This window comes from Lissotriton helveticus, chromosome 1_1 (genome assembly GCF_964261635.1).
Source record: "Lissotriton helveticus chromosome 1_1, aLisHel1.1, whole genome shotgun sequence".
In the NCBI taxonomy this organism is placed as follows: Eukaryota; Metazoa; Chordata; class Amphibia; order Caudata; family Salamandridae; genus Lissotriton; species Lissotriton helveticus.
The window spans coordinates 55,199,694-55,221,652 of NC_136057.1; the positions used below are offsets into that span (position 1 = coordinate 55,199,694).

Sequence of the window (21,959 nt, forward strand, 5' to 3'; positions counted from 1 at the left end):
CATCCCTAGAGCGAGCCCCTCTCTCTGTCCCACCCCTCGAGTGAGCCCCTCTCTCTGTCCCACTCCTAGAGTGAGCCCCTCTCTCTGTCCTATCCCTAGAGTGAACCCCTCTCTCTGTCCCACCCCTAGAGTGAGCCCCTCTCTCTGTCCCACTCCTAGAGTGAGCCCCTCTCTGTCCCACCCCTAGAGTGAGCCCCTCTCTCTGTCCTATCCCTAAAGTAAACCCCTATCCCTGTCACACCCCTAGAGTGAGCCCCTCTCTCTGTCCCACCCCTAAAGTGAGCCCCTCTCTCTGTCCCACCCCTAGAGGGAACCCCTCTCTCTGTCTGTCCCCTAGAGTGAGCCCCTCTCTCTGTCCCACCCCTAGAGTGAACCCCTCTTTCTGTCCCACCCCTAGAGTGAGCCCCTCTCTCTGTCCCACCCCTAGAGTGAACCCCTCTCTCCGACCCATCCCTAGAGTGAGCCCCTCTCTCTGTCCCACCCCTAGAGTAAACCCCTATCCCTGTCCCATCCAGAGTGAACCCCTCTCTCTGTCCCATCCAGAGTGAACCCCTCCTTCTGTCCCATCCAGAGTGAACTCCTCTCTGTCCCATCCAGAGGGAACTCCTCTCTCCGTCCCACCCCTAGAGTGAGCCCCTCTCGCTGTATCACCCCTAGAGTGAGCCCCTCTCTCTGCCCCACCCCTAGAGTGAGCCCCTCCCTCTGTCCCATTCCTAGAGTGAGCCCCTCTCTCTGTTCCACCCCTAGAGTGAGCCCCTCCCTCTGTCCCATTCCTAGAGTGAGCCCCTCTCTCTGTTCCACCCCTAGAGTGAGCCCCTCTCTCTGTCCCACCCCTAGAGTGAGCCCCTCTCTCTGTCCCATCCAGAGTGAGCCCCTCTCTCTGTCTCACCCCTAGAGTGAGCCCCTCTCTCTGTCCCATCCCTAGAGTGAGCCCCTCTCTCTGTCCCACCGATAGAGTGAGCCCCTCTCTCTGTCCCACCCCTAGAGTGAGTCCCTCTCTCTGTCCCACCGATAGAGTGAGCCCCTCTCTCTGTCCCACCCCTAGATTGAGCCCCTCTCTCTGTCCCATCCAGAGTGAGCCCCTCTCTCTGTCTCACCCCTAGAGTGAGCCCCTCTCTCTGTCCCACCCCTAGAGTGAGCCCCTCTCTCTGTCCCATCTAGAGTGGGCCCCTCTCTCTGTCCCATCCCTAGAGTGAGCCCCTCTCTCTGTCCCACCGATAGAGTGAGCCCCTCTCTCTGTCCCACCCCTAGAGTGAGCCCCTCCCTCTATCCCATTCCTAGAGTGAGCCCCTCTCTCTGTTCCACCCCTAGAGTGAGCCCCTCTCTCTGTCCCATCCCAAGAGTGAGCCCCTCTCTCTGTCCCATCCCTAGAGTGAGCCCCTCTCTCTGTCCCATCCCTAGAGTGAACTCCTCTCTCTGTTCCACCCCTAGAGTGAACCCCTCTCTCTGTCCCATCCTTAGAGTGAGCCCCTCTCTGTCCCACCCCTCGAGTGAGCCCCTCTCTCTGTCCCACTCCTAGAGTGAGCCCCTCTCTCTGTCCTATCCCTAGAGTGAACCCCTCTCTCTGCCCCACCCCTAGAGTGAGCCCCTCTCTCTGTCCCACCCCTAGAGTGAACCCCTCTCTGTCCCACACCTAGAGTGAGCCCCTCTCTCTGTCCCACCCCTAGAGTGAGCCCCTCTCTCTGTCCTATCCCTAGAGTGAACCCCTCTCTCTGCCCCACCCCTAGAGTGAGCCCCTCTCTCTGTCCCATCCAGAGTGAACTCCTCTCTGTCCCACCCAGAGTGAACTCCTCTCTCTGTCCCATCCCTAGAGTGAACTCCTCTCTCTGTTCCACCCCTAGAGTGAACCCCTCTCTCTGTCCCATCCTTAGAGTGAGCCCCTCTCTGTCCCACCCCTCGAGTGAGCCCCTCTCTCTGTCCCACTCCTAGAGTGAGCCCCTCTCTCTGTCCTATCCCTAGAGTGAACCCCTCTCTCTGCCCCACCCCTAGAGTGAGCCCCTCTCTCTGTCCCACCCCTAGAGTGAACCCCTCTCTGTCCCACACCTAGAGTGAGCCCCTCTCTCTGTCCCACCCCTAGAGTGAGCCCCTCTCTGTCCCATCCCTAGAGTGAGCCCCTCTCTCTGTCCCACCCCTAGACAGAGGGAGGGGCTCTAGGGGTGGGACAGAGAGAGGGGCTAACTCTAGGGGTGGGACAGAGAGAGGGGCTCACTCTAGGGGTGGGACAGAGAGAGGGGTTCACTCTAGGGGTGGGAACATCTCTCTCTGTCCCATCATTAGAGTGAGCCTCTCTCTCTCTGTCCCACCCCTAGAGTGAACCCCTCTCTCTGTCCCACCCCTAGAGTGAGACCCTGTCTCTGTCCTACCCCTAGAGTGAGCCCCTCTCTCTGTCCCATCCCTAGAGTGAACACCTCTCTCTGTACCACACCTAGAGTGAGACCCTGTCTCTGTCCTACCCCTAGAGTGAGCCCCTCTCTCTGTCCCATCCCTAGAGTGAACCCCTCTCTCTGTCCCATCCTTAGAGTGAATCCTCTCCCTGTCCCATCCCTAGAGCGAGCCCCTCTCTCTGTCCCACCCCTCGAGTGAGCCCCTCTCTCTGTCCCACTCCTAGAGTGAGCCCCTCTCTCTGTCCTATCCCTAGAGTGAACCCCTCTCTCTGTCCCACCCCTAGAGTGAGCCCCTCTCTCTGTCCCACCCCTCGAGTGAGCCCCTCTCTCTGTCCCACCCCTAGAGTGAACCCCTCTCTCTGTCCCACCCCTAGAGTGACCCCCTCTCTCTGTCCCACCCCTAGAGTGAACCCCTCTCTCTGTCCCACCCCTAGAGTGAGCCCCTCTCTCTGTCTCACCCCTAGAGTGAACACCTCTCTCTGTCCCACCCCTAGAGTGAACCCCTCTCTCTGTCCCAACCCAATAGTGAACATCTCTCTCTGTCCCATCCAGAGTGATCCCCTCTCTCTGTTCCACCCCTAGAGTGAACCCCTCTCTCTGTCCCATCCTTAGAGTGAATCCCTCTCCCTGTCCCATCCCTAGAGCGAGCCCCTCTCTCTGTCCCACCCCTCGAGTGAGCCCCTCTCTCTGTCCCACTCCTAGAGTGAGCCCCTCTCTCTGTCCTATCCCTAGAGTGAACCCCTCTCTCTGTCCCACCCCTAGAGTGAGCCCCTCTCTCTGTCCCATCCCTAGAGTGAGCCCCTCTCTCTGTCCCACTCCTAGAGTGAGCCCCTCTCTCTGTCCTATCGCTAGAGTGAACCCCTCTCTCTGTCCCACCCCTAGAGTGAGCCCCTCTCTCTGTCCCACCCCTAGAGTGAGCCCCTCTCTCTGTCCCACCCCTAGAGTGAGCCCCTCTCTCTGTCTCACCCCTAGAGTGAACACCTCTCTCTGTCCCACCCCTAGAGTGAACACCTCTCTCTGTCCCATCCTTAGAGTGAATCCCTCTCCCTGTCCCATCCCTAGAGCGAGCCCCTCTCTCTGTCCCACCCCTCGAGTGAGCCCCTCTCTCTGTCCCACTCCTAGAGTGAGCCCCTCTCTCTGTCCTATCCCTAGAGTGAACCCCTCTCTCTGTCCCACCCCTAGAGTGAGCCCCTCTCTCTGTCCCACTCCTAGAGTGAGCCCCTCTCTGTCCCACCCCTAGAGTGAGCCCCTCTCTCTGTCCTATCCCTAAAGTAAACCCCTATCCCTGTCACACCCCTAGAGTGAGCCCCTCTCTCTGTCCCACCCCTAAAGTGAGCCCCTCTCTCTGTCCCACCCCTAGAGGGAACCCCTCTCTCTGTCTGTCCCCTAGAGTGAGCCCCTCTCTCTGTCCCACCCCTAGAGTGAACCCCTCTTTCTGTCCCACCCCTAGAGTGAGCCCCTCTCTCTGTCCCACCCCTAGAGTGAACCCCTCTCTCCGACCCATCCCTAGAGTGAGCCCCTCTCTATGTCCCACCCCTAGAGTAAACCCCTATCCCTGTCCCATCCAGAGTGAACCCCTCTCTCTGTCCCATCCAGAGTGAACCCCTCCTTCTGTCCCATCCAGAGTGAACTCCTCTCTGTCCCATCCAGAGGGAACTCCTCTCTCCGTCCCACCCCTAGAGTGAGCCCCTCTCGCTGTATCACCCCTAGAGTGAGCCCCTCTCTCTGCCCCACCCCTAGAGTGAGCCCCTCCCTCTGTCCCATTCCTAGAGTGAGCCCCTCTCTCTGTTCCACCCCTAGAGTGAGCCCCTCCCTCTGTCCCATTCCTAGAGTGAGCCCCTCTCTCTGTTCCACCCCTAGAGTGAGCCCCTCTCTCTGTCCCACCCCTAGAGTGAGCCCCTCTCTCTGTCCCATCCAGAGTGAGCCCCTCTCTCTGTCTCACCCCTAGAGTGAGCCCCTCTCTCTGTCCCATTCCTAGAGTGAGCCCCTCTCTCTGTCCCACCGATAGAGTGAGCCCCTCTCTCTGTCCCACCCCTAGAGTGAGCCCCTCTCTCTGTCCCACCGATAGAGTGAGCCCCTCTCTCTGTCCCACCCCTAGATTGAGCCCCTCTCTCTGTCCCATCCAGAGTGAGCCCCTCTCTCTGTCTCACCCCTAGAGTGAGCCCCTCTCTCTGTCCCACCCCTAGAGTGAGCCCCTCTCTCTGTCCCATCTAGAGTGGGCCCCTCTCTCTGTCCCATCCCTAGAGTGAGCCCCTCTCTCTGTCCCACCGATAGAGTGAGCCCCTCTCTCTGTCCCACCCCTAGAGTGAGCCCCTCCCTCTATCCCATTCCTAGAGTGAGCCCCTCTCTCTGTTCCACCCCTAGAGTGAGCCCCTCTCTCTGTCCCATCCCTAGAGTGAGCCCCTCTCTCTGTCCCATCCCTAGAGTGAACCCCTCTCTCTGTCCCATCCTTAGAATGAGCCCCTCTCTGTCCCACCCCTCGAGTGAGCCCCTCTCTCTGTCCCACTCCTAGAGTGAGCCCCTCTCTCTGTCCTATCCCTAGAGTGAACCCCTCTCTCTGCCCCACCCCTAGAGTGAGCCCCTCTCTCTGTCCCACCCCTAGAGTGAACCCCTCTCTGTCCCACACCTAGAGTGAGCCCCTCTCTCTGTCCCACCACTAGAGTGAGCCCCTCTCTCTGTCCTATCCCTAGAGTGAACCCCTCTCTCTGCCCCACCCCTAGAGTGAGCCCCTCTCTCTGTCCCATCCAGAGTGAACTCCTCTCAGTCCCATCCAGAGTGAACTCCTCTCTCTGTCCCATCCCTAGAGTGAACTCCTCTCTCTGTTCCACCCCTAGAGTGAACCCCTCTCTCTGTCCCATCCTTAGAGTGAGCCCCTCTCTGTCCCACCCCTCGAGTGAGCCCCTCTCTCTGTCCCACTCCTAGAGTGAGCCCCTCTCTCTGTCCTATCCCTAGAGTGAACCCCTCTCTCTGCCCCACCCCTAGAGTGAGCCCCTCTCTCTGTCCCACCCCTAGAGTGAACCCCTCTCTGTCCCACACCTAGAGTGAGCCCCTCTCTCTGTCCTATCCCTAGAGTGAACCCCTCTCTCTGCCCCACCCCTAGAGTGAGCCCCTCTCTCTGTCCCATCCTGAGTGAACTCCTCTCTGTCCCATCCAGAGTGAACTCCTCTCTCTGTCCCACCCCTAGAGTGAGCCCCTCTCTCTCTGTCCCACCCCGATAGTGAACATCTCTCTCTGTCCCACCCCTAGAGTGAACTCCTCTCTCTGTTCCACCCCTAGAGTGAACCCCTCTCTCTGTCCCATCCTTAGAGTGAGCCCCTCTCTGTCCCACCCCTCGAGTGAGCCCCTCTCTCTGTCCCACTCCTAGAGTGAGCCCCTCTCTCTGTCCTATCCCTAGAGTGAACCCCTCTCTCTGCCCCACCCCTAGAGTGAGCCCCTCTCTCTGTCCCACCCCTAGAGTGAACCCCTCTCTGTCCCACACCTAGAGTGAGCCCCTCTCTCTGTCCCACCCCTAGAGTGAGCCCCTCTCTCTGTCCTATCCCTAGAGTGAACCCCTCTCTCTGCCCCACCCCTAGAGTGAGCCCCTCTCTCTGTCCCATCCAGAGTGAACTCCTCTCTGTCCCACCCAGAGTGAACTCCTCTCTCTGTCCCATCCCTAGAGTGAGCCCCTCTCTCTGTCCCATCCCTAGAGTGAACTCCTCTCTCTGTTCCACCCCTAGAGTGAACCCCTCTCTCTGTCCCATCCTTAGAGTGAGCCCCTCTCTGTCCCACCCCTCGAGTGAGCCCCTCTCTCTGTCCCACTCCTAGAGTGAGCCCCTCTCTCTGTCCTATCCCTAGAGTGAACCCCTCTCTCTGCCCCACCCCTAGAGTGAGCCCCTCTCTCTGTCCCACCCCTAGAGTGAACCCCTCTCTGTCCCACACCTAGAGTGAGCCCCTCTCTCTGTCCCACCCCTAGAGTGAGCCCCTCTCTCTGTCCTATCCCTAGAGTGAACCCCTCTCTCTGCCCCACCCCTAGAGTGAGCCCCTCTCTCTGTCCCATCCAGAGTGAACTCCTCTCTGTCCCACCCAGAGTGAACTCCTCTCTCTGTCCCATCCCTAGAGTGAACTCCTCTCTCTGTTCCACCCCTAGAGTGAACCCCTCTCTCTGTCCCATCCTTAGAGTGAGCCCCTCTCTGTCCCACCCCTCGAGTGAGCCCCTCTCTCTGTCCCACTCCTAGAGTGAGCCCCTCTCTCTGTCCTATCCCTAGAGTGAACCCCTCTCTCTGCCCCACCCCTAGAGTGAGCCCCTCTCTCTGTCCCACCCCTAGAGTGAACCCCTCTCTGTCCCACACCTAGAGTGAGCCCCTCTCTCTGTCCTATCCCTAGAGTGAACCCCTCTCTCTGCCCCACCCCTAGAGTGAGCCCCTCTCTCTGTCCCATCCTGAGTGAACTCCTCTCTGTCCCATCCAGAGTGAACTCCTCTCTCTGTCCCACCCCTAGAGTGAGCCCCTCTCTCTCTGTCCCACCCCGATAGTGAACATCTCTCTCTGTCCCACCCCTAGAGTGAACTCCTCTCTCTGTTCCACCCCTAGAGTGAACCCCTCTCTCTGTCCCATCCTTAGAGTGAGCCCCTCTCTGTCCCACCCCTCGAGTGAGCCCCTCTCTCTGTCCCATCCAGAGTGAACTCCTCTCAGTCCCATCCAGAGTGAACTCCTCTCTCTGTCCCATCCCTAGAGTGAACTCCTCTCTCTGTTCCACCCCTAGAGTGAACCCCTCTCTCTGTCCCATCCTTAGAGTGAGCCCCTCTCTGTCCCACCCCTCGAGTGAGCCCCTCTCTCTGTCCCACTCCTAGAGTGAGCCCCTCTCTCTGTCCTATCCCTAGAGTGAACCCCTCTCTCTGCCCCACCCCTAGAGTGAGCCCCTCTCTCTGTCCCACCCCTAGAGTGAACCCCTCTCTGTCCCACACCTAGAGTGAGCCCCTCTCTCTGTCCTATCCCTAGAGTGAACCCCTCTCTCTGCCCCACCCCTAGAGTGAGCCCCTCTCTCTGTCCCATCCTGAGTGAACTCCTCTCTGTCCCATCCAGAGTGAACTCCTCTCTCTGTCCCACCCCTAGAGTGAGCCCCTCTCTCTCTGTCCCACCCCGATAGTGAACATCTCTCTCTGTCCCACCCCTAGAGTGAACTCCTCTCTCTGTTCCACCCCTAGAGTGAACCCCTCTCTCTGTCCCATCCTTAGAGTGAGCCCCTCTCTGTCCCACCCCTCGAGTGAGCCCCTCTCTCTGTCCCACTCCTAGAGTGAGCCCCTCTCTCTGTCCTATCCCTAGAGTGAACCCCTCTCTCTGCCCCACCCCTAGAGTGAGCCCCTCTCTCTGTCCCACCCCTAGAGTGAACCCCTCTCTGTCCCACACCTAGAGTGAGCCCCTCTCTCTGTCCCACCCCTAGAGTGAGCCCCTCTCTCTGTCCTATCCCTAGAGTGAACCCCTCTCTCTGCCCCACCCCTAGAGTGAGCCCCTCTCTCTGTCCCATCCAGAGTGAACTCCTCTCTGTCCCATCCAGAGTGAACTCCTCTCTGGCCCATCCAGAGTGAACAACTCTCTCCGTCCCATCCAGAGAGAACCCCTCTCTCTGTCCCACCCCAGAGTGAACCCCTCTCTCTGTCCCATGCAGAGGGAACTCCTCTCTCCGTCCCACCCCTAGAGTGAACTCCTCTCGCTGTCTCACCCCTAGAGTGAACTCCTCTCGCTGTCTCACCCCTAGAGTGAGCCCCTCTCTCTCTGTCCCACCCCGATAGTGAACATCTCTCTCTGTCCCACCCCTAGAGTGAGCCCCTCTCTCTCTCCCACCCCTAGAGTGAGCCCCTCTCTCTGTCTCATCCAGAGTGACCCCTCTCTCTGTCCCACCCCTAGAGTGGGTCCCTCTCTGTCCCATCCCTAGAGTGAGCCCCTCTCTCTGTCTCACCCCCAGAGTGACCCCTCTCTCTGTCCCACCCCTAGAGTGAGTCCCTCTCTGTCCCATCCCTAGAGTGAGCCCCTCTCTCTGTCCCACCCCTAGAGTGAGACCCTCTCTCTTTCCCATCCCTAGAGTGAACCCCTCTCTCAGTCCCACCCTTAGAGTGAACCCCTCTCGCTGTATCACCCCTAGAGTGAGCCCCTCTCTCTGTCCCATCCCTAGAGTGAACTCCTCTCTCTGTCCCACCCCTAGAGTGACCCCCTCTCTGTCCCATCCCTAGAGTGAGACCCTCTCTCCGTCCCATCCAGAGAGAACCCCTCTCTCTGTCCCATCCAGAGTGAACCCCTCTCTCTGTCCCATCCAGAGAGAACCCCTCTCTCCGTCCCACCCAGAGAGAACCCCTCTCTCTGTCTCACCCCAGAGTGGGCCCCTCTCTCTGTCCCACCCCTAGAGTGAACTCCTCTCGCTGTCTCACCCCTAGAGTGAGCCCCTCTCTCTCTGTCCCACCCCGATAGTGAGCCCCTCTCTCTCTCCCACCCCTAGAGTGAGCCACTCTCTCTGTCTCATCCAGAGTGACCCCTCTCTCTGTTCCACCCCTAGAGTGAGTCCCTCTCTGTCCCATCCCTAGAGTGAGCCCCTCTCTCTGTCTCACCCCCAGAGTGACCCCTCTCTCTGTCCCACCCCTAGAGTGAGTCCCTCTCTGTCCCATCCCTAGAGTGAGCCCCTCTCTCTGTCCCACCCCTAGAGTGAACCCCTCTCTCTATCCCACACCTAGAGTGAGCCCCTCTCTCTGTCCCACACCTAGAGTGAGCCCCTCTCTATGTCCCGACCCGAGAGTGAAACCCCTCTCTCTGTCCCACCCCTAGAGTGAGCCCCTTTCTCTGTCCCAACCCTAGAGTGAACCCCTCTATCTGTCCCACCCCTTGAGCGAACCCCTCTCTCTGTCCCATCCTTAGAGTGAGCCCCTCTCTCTGTCCTACCCCTAGAGTGAGACCCTCTCTCTGTCCCACCCCTAGAGTGAACCCCTCTCTCTGTCCCATCCAGAGTGAGCCCCTGTCTCTGTCCCTCCCCTAGAGTGAACATCTCTCTCTGTCCCATCCCCAGAGTGATTCCCTCTCTCTGTCCCACCCCTAGAGTGAGCCCCTCTCTCTGTCCCATCCAGAGTGAACCCCTCTCTCTGTCCCACCCCTAGAGTGAGCCCCTCTCTGTCCCACCCCTAGAGTGAGCCCCTCTCTGTCCCACCCCTAGAGTGAGCCCTTCTCTCTGTTCCACCCATAGAGTGAGACCCTCTCTCTGTCCCACCTCTAGAGTGACCCCCTCTCTGTCCCATCCCTAGAGTGAGCCCCACTCTCTGTCCCATCCAGAGTGAGCCCCTCTCTCTGTCTCACCCCTAGAGTGAACCCCTCTCTCTGTCCCATCCCTAGAGTGAGCCCCTCTCTCTGTCCCACCGATAGAGTGAGCCCCTCTCTCTGTCCCACCCCTAGAGTGAGCCCCTCCCTCTGTCCCACCCCTAGAGTGAGCCCCTCCCTCTGTCCCATTCCTAGAGTGAGCCCCTCTCTCTGTCCCACCCCTAGAGTGACCCCCTCTCTGTCCCATCCCTAGAGTGAGCCCCTCTCTCTGTCCCATCCAGGGTGAGCCCCTCTCTCTGTCTCACCCCTAGAGTGAGCCCCTCTCTCTGTCCCACCCCTAGAGTGAGCCCCTCTCTGTCCCATCCCTAGAGTGAGCCCCTCTCTCTGTCCCACCCCTAGAGTGAACCCCTCTCTCTATCCCACACCTAGAGTGAGCCCCTCTCTCTGTCCCACACCTAGAGTGAGCCCCTCTCTATGTCCCGACCCTAGAGTGAAACCCCTCTCTCTGTCCCACCCCTAGAGTGAGCCCCTTTCTCTGTCCCAACCCTAGAGTGAACCCCTCTATCTGTCCCACCCCGAGAGCGAACCCCTCTCTCTGTCCCATCCTTAGAGTGAGCCCCTCTCTCTGTCCTACCCCTAGAGTGAGACCCTCTCTCTGTCCCACCCCTAGAGTGAACCCCTCTCTCTGTCCCATCCAGAGTGAGCCCCTCTCTCTGTCCCTCCCCTAGAGTGAACATCTCTCTCTGTCCCATCCCCAGAGTGATTCCCTCTCTCTGTCCCACCCCTAGAGTGAGCCCCTCTCTCTGTCCCATCCAGAGTGAACCCCTCTCTCTGTCCCACCCCTAGAGTGAGCCCCTCTCTGTCCCACCCCTAGAGTGAGACCCTCTCTGTCCCACCCCTAGAGTGAGACCCTCTCTGTCCCACCCCTAGAGTGAGCCCTTCTCTCTGTTCCACCCATAGAGTGAGCCCCTCTCTCTGTCCCACCTCTAGAGTGACCCCCTCTCTGTCCCATCCCTAGAGTGAGCCCCACTCTCTGTTCCATCCAGAGTGAGCCCCTCTCTCTGTCTCACCCCTAGAGTGAACCCCTCTCTCTGTCCCATCCCTAGAGTGAGCCCCTCTCTCTGTCCCACCGATAGAGTGAGCCCCTCTCTCTGTCCCACCCCTAGAGTGAGCCCCTCCCTCTGTCCCACCCCTAGAGTGAGCCCCTCCCTCTGTCCCATTCCTAGAGTGAGCCCCTCTCTCTGTCCCACCCCTAGAGTGACCCCCTCTCTGTCCCATCCCTAGAGTGAGCCCCTCTCTCTGTCCCATCCAGGGTGAGCCCCTCTCTCTGTCTCACCCCTAGAGTGAGCCCCTCTCTCTGTCCCACCCCTAGAGTGAGCCCCTCTCTGTCCCATCCCTAGAGTGAGCCCCTCTCTCTGTCCCACCCCTAGAGTGAGCCCCTCTCTCTGTCTCACCCCCAGAGTGACCCCTCTCTCTGTCCCACCCCTAGAGTGAGTCCCTCTCTGTCCCATCCCTAGAGTGAGCCCCTCTCTCTGTCCCACCCCTAGAGTGAACCCCTCTCTCTGTCCCACCCCTAGAGTGAGTCCCTCTCTGTCCCATCCCTAGAGTGAGCCACTCTCTCTGTTCCACCCCTAGAGTGACCCCTCTCTCTGTCCCACCCCTAGAGTGAGTCCCTCTCTGTCCCATCCCTAGAGTGAGCCCCCCTCTCTGTCTCACCCCTAGAGTGAGCCCCTCTCTCTGTCCCATCCCTAGAGTGACCCCTCTCTCTGTCCGACCAATAGAGTGAGCCCCTCTCTCTGTCCCACCCCTAGAGTGAACTCCTCTCGCTGTCTCACCCCTAGAGTGAGCCCCTCTCTCTCTGTCCCACCCCTAGAGTGAGCCCCTCTCTCTCTCCCACCATTAGAGTGAGCCCCTCTTTCTGTCCCATCCAGAGTGAACTCCTCTCTCTGTCCCACCCCTAGAGTGACCCCCTCTCTGTCCCATCCCTAGAGTGAGACCCTCTCTCCGTCCCATCCAGAGAGAACCCCTCTCTCTGTCCCATCCAGAGTGAACCCCTCTCTCTGTCCCATCCAGAGAGAACCCCCCTCTCCGTCCCATCCAGAGAGAACCCCTCTCTCTGTCCCACCCCAGAGTGGGCCCCTCTCTCTGTCCCACCCCTAGAGTGAACTCCTCTCGCTGTCTCACCCCTAGAGTGAGCCCCTCTCTCTCTGTCCCACCCTGATAGTGAGCCCCTCTCTCTCTCCCACCCCTAGAGTGAGCCACTCTCTCTGTCTCATCCAGAGTGACCCCTCTCTCTGTTCCACCCCTAGAGTGAGTCCCTCTCTGTCCCATCCCTAGAGTGAGCCCCTCTCTCTGTCTCACCCCCAGAGTGACCCCTCTCTCTGTCCCACCCCTAGAGTGAGTCCCTCTCTGTCCCATCCCTAGAGTGAGCCCCTCTCTCTGTCCCACCCCTAGAGTGAACCCCTCTCTCTATCCCACACCTAGAGTGAGCCCCTCTCTCTGTCCCACACCTAGAGTGAGCCCCTCTCTATGTCCCGACCCTAGAGTGAAACCCCTCTCTCTGTCCCACCCCTAGAGTGAGCCCCTTTCTCTGTCCCAACCCTAGAGTGAACCCCTCTATCTGTCCCACCCCTTGAGCGAACCCCTCTCTCTGTCCCATCCTTAGAGTGAGCCCCTCTCTCTGTCCTACCCCTAGAGTGAGACCCTCTCTCTGTCCCACCCCTAGAGTGAACCCCTCTCTCTGTCCCATCCAGAGTGAGCCCCTCTCTCTGTCCCTCCCCTAGAGTGAACATCTCTCTCTGTCCCATCCCCAGAGTGATTCCCTCTCTCTGTCCCACCCCTAGAGTGAGCCCCTCTCTCTGTCCCATCCAGAGTGAACCCCTCTCTCTGTCCCACCCCTAGAGTGAGCCCCTCTCTGTCCCACCCCTAGAGTGAGCCCTTCTCTCTGTTCCACCCATAGAGTGAGCCCCTCTCTCTGTCCCACCTCTAGAGTGACCCCCTCTCTGTCCCATCCCTAGAGTGAGCCCCACTCTCTGTCCCATCCAGAGTGAGCCCCTCTCTCTGTCTCACCCCTAGAGTGAACCCCTCTCTCTGTCCCATCCCTAGAGTGAGCCCCTCTCTCTGTCCCACCGATAGAGTGAGCCCCTATCTCTGTCCCACCCCTAGAGTGAGCCCCTCCCTCTGTCCCACCCCTATAGTGAGCCCCTCCCTCTGTCCCATTCCTAGAGTGAGCCCCTCTCTCTGTCCCACCCCTAGAGTGACCCCCTCTCTGTCCCATCCCTAGAGTGAGCCCCTCTCTCTGTCCCATCCAGGGTGAGCCCCTCTCCCTGTCTCACCCCTAGAGTGAGCCCCTCTCTCTGTCCCACCCCTAGAGTGAGCCCCTCTCTCTGTCCCACCCCTAGAGTGAGCCCCTCTCTCTGTCTCACACACAGAGTGACCCCTCTCTCTGTACCACCCCTAGAGTGAGTCCCTCTCTGTCCCATCCCTAGAGTGAGCCCCTCTCTCTGTCCCACCCCTAGAGTGAACCCCTCTCTCTGTCCCACACCTAGAGTGAGCCCCTCTCTCTGTCGCACACCTAGAGTGAGCCCCTCTCTCTGTCCCACCCCTAGAGTGAAACCCCTCTCTCTGTCCCACCCCTATTGATTCCCTCTCTCTGTCCCACCCCTAGAGTGAGCCCCTCTCTCTGTCCCAACCCTAGAGTGAACCCCTCTATCTGTCCCACCCCTAGAGTGAGCCCCTCTCTCTGTCCCACCCCTAGAGTGAGCCCCTCTCTCTGTCTCACCCCCAGAGTGACCCCTCTCTCTGTCCCACCCCTAGAGTGAGTCCCTCTCTGTCCCATCCCTAGAGTGAGCCCCTCTCTCTGTCCCACCCCTAGAGTGAACCCCTCTCTCTGTCCCACACCTAGAGTGAGCCCCTCTCTCTGTCCCACCCCTAGAGTGAGCCCCTCTCTCTGTCCCACCCCTAGAGTGAGCCCCTCTCTCTGTCTCACCCACAGAGTGACCCCTCTCTCTGTACCACCCCTAGAGTGAGTCCCTCTCTGTCCCATCCCTAGAGTGAGCCCCTCTCTCTGTCCCACCCCTAGAGTGAACCCCTCTCTCTGTCCCACACCTAGAGTGAGCCCCTCTCTCTGTCGCACACCTAGAGTGAGCCCCTCTCTCTGTCCCACCCCTAGAGTGAAACCCCTCTCTCTGTCCCACCCCTATTGATTCCCTCTCTCTGTCCCACCCCTAGAGTGAGCCCCTCGCTCTGTCCCAACCCTAGAGTGAACCCCTCTATCTGTCCCACCCCTAGAGTGAACCCCTCTCTCTGTCCCATCCTTAGAGTGAGCCCCTCTCTCTGTCCTACCCCTAGAGTGAGCCCCTCTCTCTGTCCCACCCCTAGAGTGAACCCCTCTCTCTGTCCCATCCAGAGTGAGCCCCTCTCTCTGTCCCTCCCCTACAGTGATTCCCTCTCTCTGTCCCACCCCTAGAGTGAGCCCCTCTCTCTGTCCCATCCAGAGTGACCCCTCTCTCTGTCCTACCCCTAGAGTGATTCCCTCTCTCTGTCCCACCCGTTGAGTGAACCCCTCTCTCTGTCCCACCCCTAGAGTGAGCCCCTCTCTGTCCCACCCCTAGAGTAAAGATCTCTCTCTGTCCCACCCCTAGAGTGAGCCCCTCTCTCTGTCCCATCCAGAGTGACCCCTCTCTCTGTACTACCCCTAGAGTGATTCCCTCTCTCTGCCCCGCCCCTAGAGTGAGCCCCTCTCCCTGTCCCATCCCTAGAGTGAACTCCTCTCTCTGTCCCATCCCTAGAGTGAACCCCTCTCTCTGTCCCATCCTTAGAGCGAGCCCCTCTCTCTGTCCCACCCCTCGAGTGAGCCCCTCTCTCTGTCCCATCCCTATAGTGAACTCCTCTCTCTGTTCCACCCCTAGAGTGAGTCCCTCTCTGTCCTATCCCTAGAGTGAACCCCTCTCTCTGCCCCACCCCTAGAGCGAGCCCCTCTCTCTGTCCCATCCAGAGTGAGCCCCTCTCTCTGTCCCTCCCCTAGAGTGAGCCCCTCTCTCTGTCCCATCCAGAGTGAACTCCTCTTTGTCCCATCCAGAGTGAACTCCTCTCTCTGTCCCACCCCTAGAGTGAGCCCCTCTCTCTCTGTCCCACCCCGATAGTGAACATCTCTCTCTGTCCCACCCCTAGAGTGAGCCCCTCTCTCTCTCCCACCATTAGAGTGAGCCCCTCTCTCTGTCCCATCCAGAGTGAACTCCTCTCTCTGTCCCATCCAGAGTGAACTCCTCTCTGTCCCATCCAGAGTGAGCCCCTCTCTCTGTCCCACCCCCAGAGTGAACCCCTCTCTCTGTCCCACCCCTAGAGTGAACTCCTCTCGCTGTCTCACCCCTAGAGTGAACTCCTCTCGCTGTCTCACCCCTAGAGTGAGCCCCTCTCTCTCTGTCCCACCCCGATAGTGAACATCTCTCTCTGTCCCACCCCTAGAGTGAGCCCCTCTCTCTGTCCCATCCCTAGAGTGAGCCCCTCTCTCTGTCCCACCCCTAGAGTGAGACCCTCTCTCTTTCCCATCCCTAGAGTGAACCCCTCTCTCTGTTCCACCCCTAGAGTGAGCCCCTCTCTCTGTCCCACCCCTAGAGTGACCCCTCTCTCTGTCCCACCCCTAGAGTGAGCCCCTCTCTCTGTCCCACCCCTAGAGTGACCCCTCTCTCTGTCCCACCCCTAGAGTGAGCCCCTCTCTCTGTCCCACCCCTAGAGTGAGCCCCTCTCTCTGTCCCACCCCTAGAGTGAGCCCCTCTCTCTGTCCCACCCCTAGAGTGAACCCCTCTCTCTGTCCCACCGATAGAGTGAGCCCCTCTCTCTGTCCCACCCCTAGAGTGAACTCCTCTCGCTGTCTCACCCCTAGAGTGAGCCCCTCTCTCTCTGTCCCACCCCGATAGTGAACATCTCTCTCTGTCCCACCCCTAGAGTGACCCCCTCTCTGTCCCATCCCTAGAGTGAGCCCCACTCTCTGTCCCATCCAGAGTGAGCCCCTCTCTCTGTCTCACCCCCAGAGTGAGTCCCTCTCTGTCCCATCCCTAGAGTGAACCCCTCTCTCTGTCCCACCCCTAGAGGGTGTCCCTCTCTGTCCCATACCTAGAGTGAGCCCCTCTCTCTGTCCCACCCCTAGAGTGAGCCCCTCTCTCTGTTCCATCCCTAGAGTGAACCCCTCTCTCTGTCCCACCCCTAGAGTGAGCCCCTCTCTCTGTCCCACCCCTAGAGTGAACCCCTCTCTCTGTCCCACACCTAGAGTGAGCCCCTCTCTCTGTCCCATCCAGAGTGAGCCCCTCTCTCTGTCCCACCCCTAGAGTGAGCCCCTCTCTCTGTCTCACCCCTAGAGTGAGCCCCTCTCTCTGTCTCACCCCTAGAGTGAGCCCCTCTCTCTGTCTCACCCCTAGAGTGAACCCCTCTCTCTGTCCCACCCCTAGAGTGAGCCCCTCTCTCTGTCTCACCCCTAGAGTGAGCCCCTCTCTCTGTCTCACCCCTAGAGTGAGCCCCTCTCTCTGTCTCACCCCTAGAGTGAGCCCCTCTCTCTGTCCCACCCCTAGAGTGAGCCCCTCTCTCTGTCCCACCCCTAGAGTGAGCCCCTCTCTCTGTCTCACCCCTAGAGTGAACATCTCTCTCTGTCCCATCATTAGAGTGAGCCTCTCTCTCTCTGCCCCACCCCTAGAGTGAGCCACTCTCTCTGTCCCATCCCTAGAGTGAACCCCTCTCTCTGTCTCACCCCTAGAGTGAACCCCTCTCTCTGTCTCACCCCTAGAGTGAGCCCCTCTCTCTGTCTCACCCCCCTCCCCCGGCGCCTCCTTACCTTGCCCGAGGCCTCCCAGTAGCAGGGGGAGCAGGAGCCCCAGGGCCCCCCGATGCCGCCCCATGTCCGTCGCTCTGTCCTCTCTAGCGCTTCCCCCCCTCCTCGAGGCGCTCCTTCTCCTGGCTCGAGTCCCGGCACTCTTGGAATGTGTGATATCACTCTGAGGGCGAGGGGCGGGCCCCTCCCTCCTCCCCAGCCCCCACTGTGCAAGAGTGGAGGAGGAGCCGCTCCTCCTTTCAACATTTACTCTGAACGCCTCTCTAGGCGTCCCGAAGACACCCACGCTAGAGGCTTCTGCACTCCCACAGGAGCCACCCCCAGAGGCCTCTGCACCCCCACCAGAGGCCTCTGCACTCCCACAGGAGCCACCCCCAGAGGCCTCTGCACCCCCACCAGAGGCCTCTGCACCCCCACAGGAGCCCCCCCCACACAGCAGGGAGGGGCCGTTGCTCCTTTCAACATTGACTCTGAACGCCTCTCTAGCGCCCTGAAGACACTCACAGGAGCCCACCCCCATCTGCACCCCCACAGGAGACCCACCCCCTTTGCACCCGACAGGAGCCCCCCCTGCACCCCACAGGAGCCCCCCCCCCCCACAGAGGCCTCTGCACCCCCACAGGAGCCCCCCCCCACACAGCAGGGAGGGGCCGCTGCTCCTTTCAACATTGACTCTGAACGCCTCTCTAGCGCCCTGAAGACACTCACAGGAGCCCCCCCTGCACCCCACAGGAGCCCTCCCGCTCTCTGCACCAGTTGCGCAGGAGGAGCTCCATTTCTGGGGTGGGGGGAGGGGCTGAACCCCGAGGCCCCCATTAATACAAAGCTCCTCTGGTCTTCACGCCGCTGCCTCCCTCAAACCCCGACAATAGGAGAGTTTTGAAGTGAAAGTAAAATGTTCTTTTTTTTATATAAAGTTCAGAAGTGGTTTCATGAAACACAGCCTCATAAACGGCCCCCAGGGGGGTCCAGCGTCTGGATCTCTGCAGGGTCTGCCTTTCATCCTTCGAGGGTTGATACCATGAGCGCTGCTGGGCTCCTTTAATATGAACCCTTGTCATGTCCAGCTCCTTGAGGCGTGAGAGCGTGGCTCGAAGCGCTTCAGACGCACAGGCAGGGCTCTTACTTTATAGGGGTTTGCAGCATGAACTCGCCCCAAACATACTGGACCCTGAGCTCGGGCTCCATCAGGGAGGATCACGCTGCCTTTGTTTGTTCTTTTTAGGCGCAGAAAGATGAAGGGGCAGATTTACAACAAACTAATGCAGCACGGCGCAGCAAGTAATTTTGCTGCGCCGTGCTGCGTTCGTTTCGAAGCACAGGGATGCAACATATTTACAAGAATATGTCGCATCTCTGTGCTGCCCCCTCCGCTGGCGCACAAACTGCAGCCATGCGCCGGCGCAGGCACCCTTGCACAACGGTGCCTGCGTCGTGGGGAGATTGTTCTCGTGCAGGAAGGGCCACCTTCCTGCACAAAAACAATCACTAAAGGCCTTTCCTCTTTCAATGCGTGCTGTAGAATGAGGAAAAAACAGGAGAAATGAAAACAATTCTCCTCGTTGCGCCTCGCTACGCCACCTCTAGGGTGGCGTAGCATTCACACGCATCTCCAGATTCACGATCTCTCATAAGTATTGGGAATGGTTAATCTGAAGGAAAAACCCAGAGAGAGAAGTCTGGTCATTGCACCTAAACTCATCTTGTGCAACCATGTCCTAATACATTCCTTTGAGGCTACATTTTGTCAGAAACATTTCGTGGAAGGTGAGTCCCACTGGTGTGATAGGCCCATTATGTTGAGCAGGCTTCTCACATCACGTAACCAGCCAATTTTGTGAAAGTAACGACTTTGAGTACGATTGTGGAGACTGCGAGAGTGAGTCAGAATTCTGCCCAGGCTGCAGAATTGATCGCGCTAACAAGAGCGTGCGTTTTAGCTAAGGGAAAGAGAGTGAATGTGTTCACAGATAGTCAGTACGCGTTCGGCGTGGCCCATAGTTTTGGCCGTTTGTGGAAAGAGAGAGGTTTCATTACGTCCCATGGGACTAAGATCCAACATGGTCAGCTAGTTAATGACTTGTTGGAATCTCTAACCTTGCCGACTGAAGTTGCGATTGTGAAATGCAGTGCTCATAAAGCAATCACGGATGATGTTGGTCGTGGGAATGCTTTTGCCGATGAGACTGCAAAACAGACAGCTAGAAATATGATGAGTAGAATGTATGTTGCAACGTCTGCAAAATGGATTTCTGAGTCTGGAATGTGTGAGGACACAGTGGAAAGCGTGAAAGAAATTCAGAAAGAGGCGACCGAGGAGGAAAAGCTTGCATGGAAAGAGAGCACGGGTAAATTGGACTCGAGTGGGTGTTGGATTGACTTGTCGGAACAACAGCGTTGGATGTTGCCTAATGCGTATGTGCTTGCAGTAGTAACGATGGCACATGGAGCAGCGCACATCAGTTCTAAAGGGATTTGTAAGATGTTGGCTCCAGTTTGGAAGAATGATGGGATTAGTAAGTGTGCAGAGAGAGTGGTGAGAAATTGTATGGTATGCTTGATGCATAATCCTGGCAAGGGAATCCCCACACCTGCAGGTCACTTCGCTCCTCCTTCCTGCCCCTTTGAAGTAATTCAGTTAGACTTCATTCATATGGATCGTTGCAACAATCTAAAGTACGTCCTAGTGGTAGTTTGTGCGTTCTCCAGATGGATCGAAGCATACCCACTGAAGGACAATACTGCTTTGTCCACTGCCAAAATCCTTCTTAAAGAATACTTCCCCAGATTCGGAATGCCACGGATTGTATGGTCAGATAACGGAAGTGAGTTCGTAGGGAAAGTTATGCAGAGTGTGTGTGCCGGCCTAGGGATTAGACAAAAGTTTCACAGTGTGAATCATCCCCAGTCCGCGGGTTTAGTTGAGGGTTACAATGGCACCCTTAAACTGAAACTTGCTAAGATACAAGCATCCACGGGTTTGCCCTGGCCAGATGCACTGCCTTTGGCTTTGTTATCAACAAGTGCAACTGTACATTCTAGAGTAGGGCTTAGTCCATATGAAATAATTTTTGGTCGTCCTGCAAATGTTTGGGGGGTACCTAGACCGAAAGAATTTAAGCAGCTGGAATACCCAATGTTAATTGATTACCTTTTCGACTTGACTGCTAAATTGAGCCTTATTCACCAACAGGTTTTCGATGCATTGCCAAAGCCACCGGAGAGTCCAGGTCATCAGCTGAAACCTGGGGATCAAGTAGTCATTAGAAATTTTGCAAGAACGAAAAATCTTCAGCCCAGATTCGTTGGCCCCTTCCAAGTCTTATTGGCGACGAGAACTGCTATTCGTGTGGCCGGACGGAAGAATTGGATCCACACGACACACGTCAAACGTGTGCCTCTGCCACTTCCTTACGACAACTGGGTGAAGAAAGGAATCAGTGCCTCTGAAGCAGAACAAATACCCAGGTTCATCCCTTTCAGTGATGCAGAACTGATCACTGATACATCAAACTCTGACTCTCCTCCTGAAACTGCTCTTTTGAACCCTGAACATTTGCCATCTGCACCAAAAGAACATTTGTCATCTACAAACGTGAACATTGCAACGTCGACTGAAAATACATTGTTTCCAGATCAGACAGCTCCTGCAAAACTGAGATACAATCTGCGATCTCGCAATATGGACAAATAAAGCAGGAAACTGCCCATTTTCACATTTGAATTTTTGGTACCTTGCCTCCAGCCAGGAAGTTTGCTATTATTTTGTTGTTTTAAATTTCGCCTTGCCGTCTGGGTAGCCGTAGGGTCGTGGCTGTGTGCTTAGTTGAATCTGCGGGGGTCAGACACAAGGTCGATCTTTCTGTTAGTTCTGGGAACTCCCAGGGCTGATAGAGGCATTTTCATCTACGTACACATCATCAGTGGTCACGAGCGGATTGTAGAAGATGGAGCTTCCTGAGCTGCAACGAAAGAATGTAATTTATGTTCGCAGAAATAGACTGTACAGAATACTTCACAGCAAATGCTTTCTAATGCAATGTGCAGTTACATTTTTAATTGTTTTGATAACGTTGGTGGGTGGAATCATCTTCGGTGTGCATTTGATTTTTATGCCGGTAACTACAGTACCTCCCCTAGATCCTACTACTTCTACGGTTTCTTCTATGCATTCTTTTCACTCATTTCCTGAACACGAACAAGCTCGACGCTCAGAATTTATTAACAATACATTTGTACAGCTCTTGCATCAACACCAACTGGTAGTTAATACTACAGACTGCTGGGTGTGTGGCTTGATACCTCACACTATGGATAAAGGCATTCCCTATCTAGTCTTGCCTTTTAGCTATAATGGATCATTTCAGGCCTTTCAGACCATTTTTTCCTATGCCCTTGAGACCTATCCTCCGCGTCCACCACGGTCCACTAAATACAACTCAGCCAACAAAGCTTTAGTCCAGGGAATTATTGACATGATTAAAGACGTCAATAATACTCCATCTTACCCTAGAGATGAATTACGGGTGTATTTGAGTTGGAACTCTACCGAGTATCGCCTTAGTTTGGGAGAAAGCAAGCGTAAAAGCTCCACTTCAGTTTGGGTCGTGCCTCACCGAGGTCAGGTCTGTTTGCAAGGAAATGGGAGAAATCTGAGAGCTCAGCTAGGGAGGAGTGAGTGCGTTGAGACTTACGTATTTCCGTCTAACTCCTCCCCTGCCTTCCTTACTGCTAGGGGTACTTACTTCATCTGTCAAGACAGAGCGTATACATGGCTGCCTGCTGACTTCTCAGGTTCATGTTATATTGCTCGATTGTTACCTCCGACATACACTGCTTCTTCAGATTATCACAAGACCAGAGTAGCAAGAGGTGTCTTCAGCAAGGAAGATACCGCTGGTCAGGAAGCTGGAGACTTCTTCAAAGGTTTCCTTCCGTTTTGGGGGCCTATGGCCAATAGTAGAAATCTACGTCAACTAACACGGGTAGTTGAATCTACTATTACAGAAACTGCTGGTGCCCTTAGTAACTTAACAGCTGAGCTTCAGGCGGATCGTCTCATGACGTTACAGAACCGAATGGTTCTAGACGTAATACTTGCAGATCGAGGTGGGGTATGCAGAATGATCCAATCGAGCTGCTGTGTTTTTATTCCCAATAATGCTCCAACCGTCTATGAAGCGATCTCTAAGCTACACAAGATTTCCGACTCTATACACGTAGACAAGGGAAACTGGTCCTTCATGGAGTGGTTTTGGACTCTGATATCAGCGTGGGGATGGAAGGTTCTGATGGTCATTGGTGTCATCCTAGTATTTCTGTTCTCATGCTGCCTTATTATCCAATGTGGTCCCGCTTTGTGTAGTCTCTATGCTGCAACCTGTTTCAGAAAACCACCTGCATTTGGAGAGAAGGTACGAGACAAGATAATGATGCAGCAACATGTCACTGACCTAATGAGCATAGAGTTAGACTCTG

At 57.0% G+C, this 21,959-nt stretch overlaps 1 protein-coding gene across 1 annotated transcript in view; it reads right to left on the reverse strand.

The window, feature by feature from the left end:
* Nucleotides 1–16,590, reverse strand: part of LOC144758218 (uncharacterized) — a 174,300-nt gene extending 157,710 nt beyond the window's left edge. Inside the window, exon 1 of the mRNA XM_078646417.1 lies at nucleotides 16,485–16,590. Coding sequence (XP_078502543.1) covers nucleotides 16,485–16,548 — 64 coding nt within the window. The 5' untranslated portion in view covers nucleotides 16,549–16,590. The remainder of the gene's footprint in view (nucleotides 1–16,484) is intronic.
* Between the last annotated feature and the right edge of the window lie 5,369 nt (nucleotides 16,591–21,959).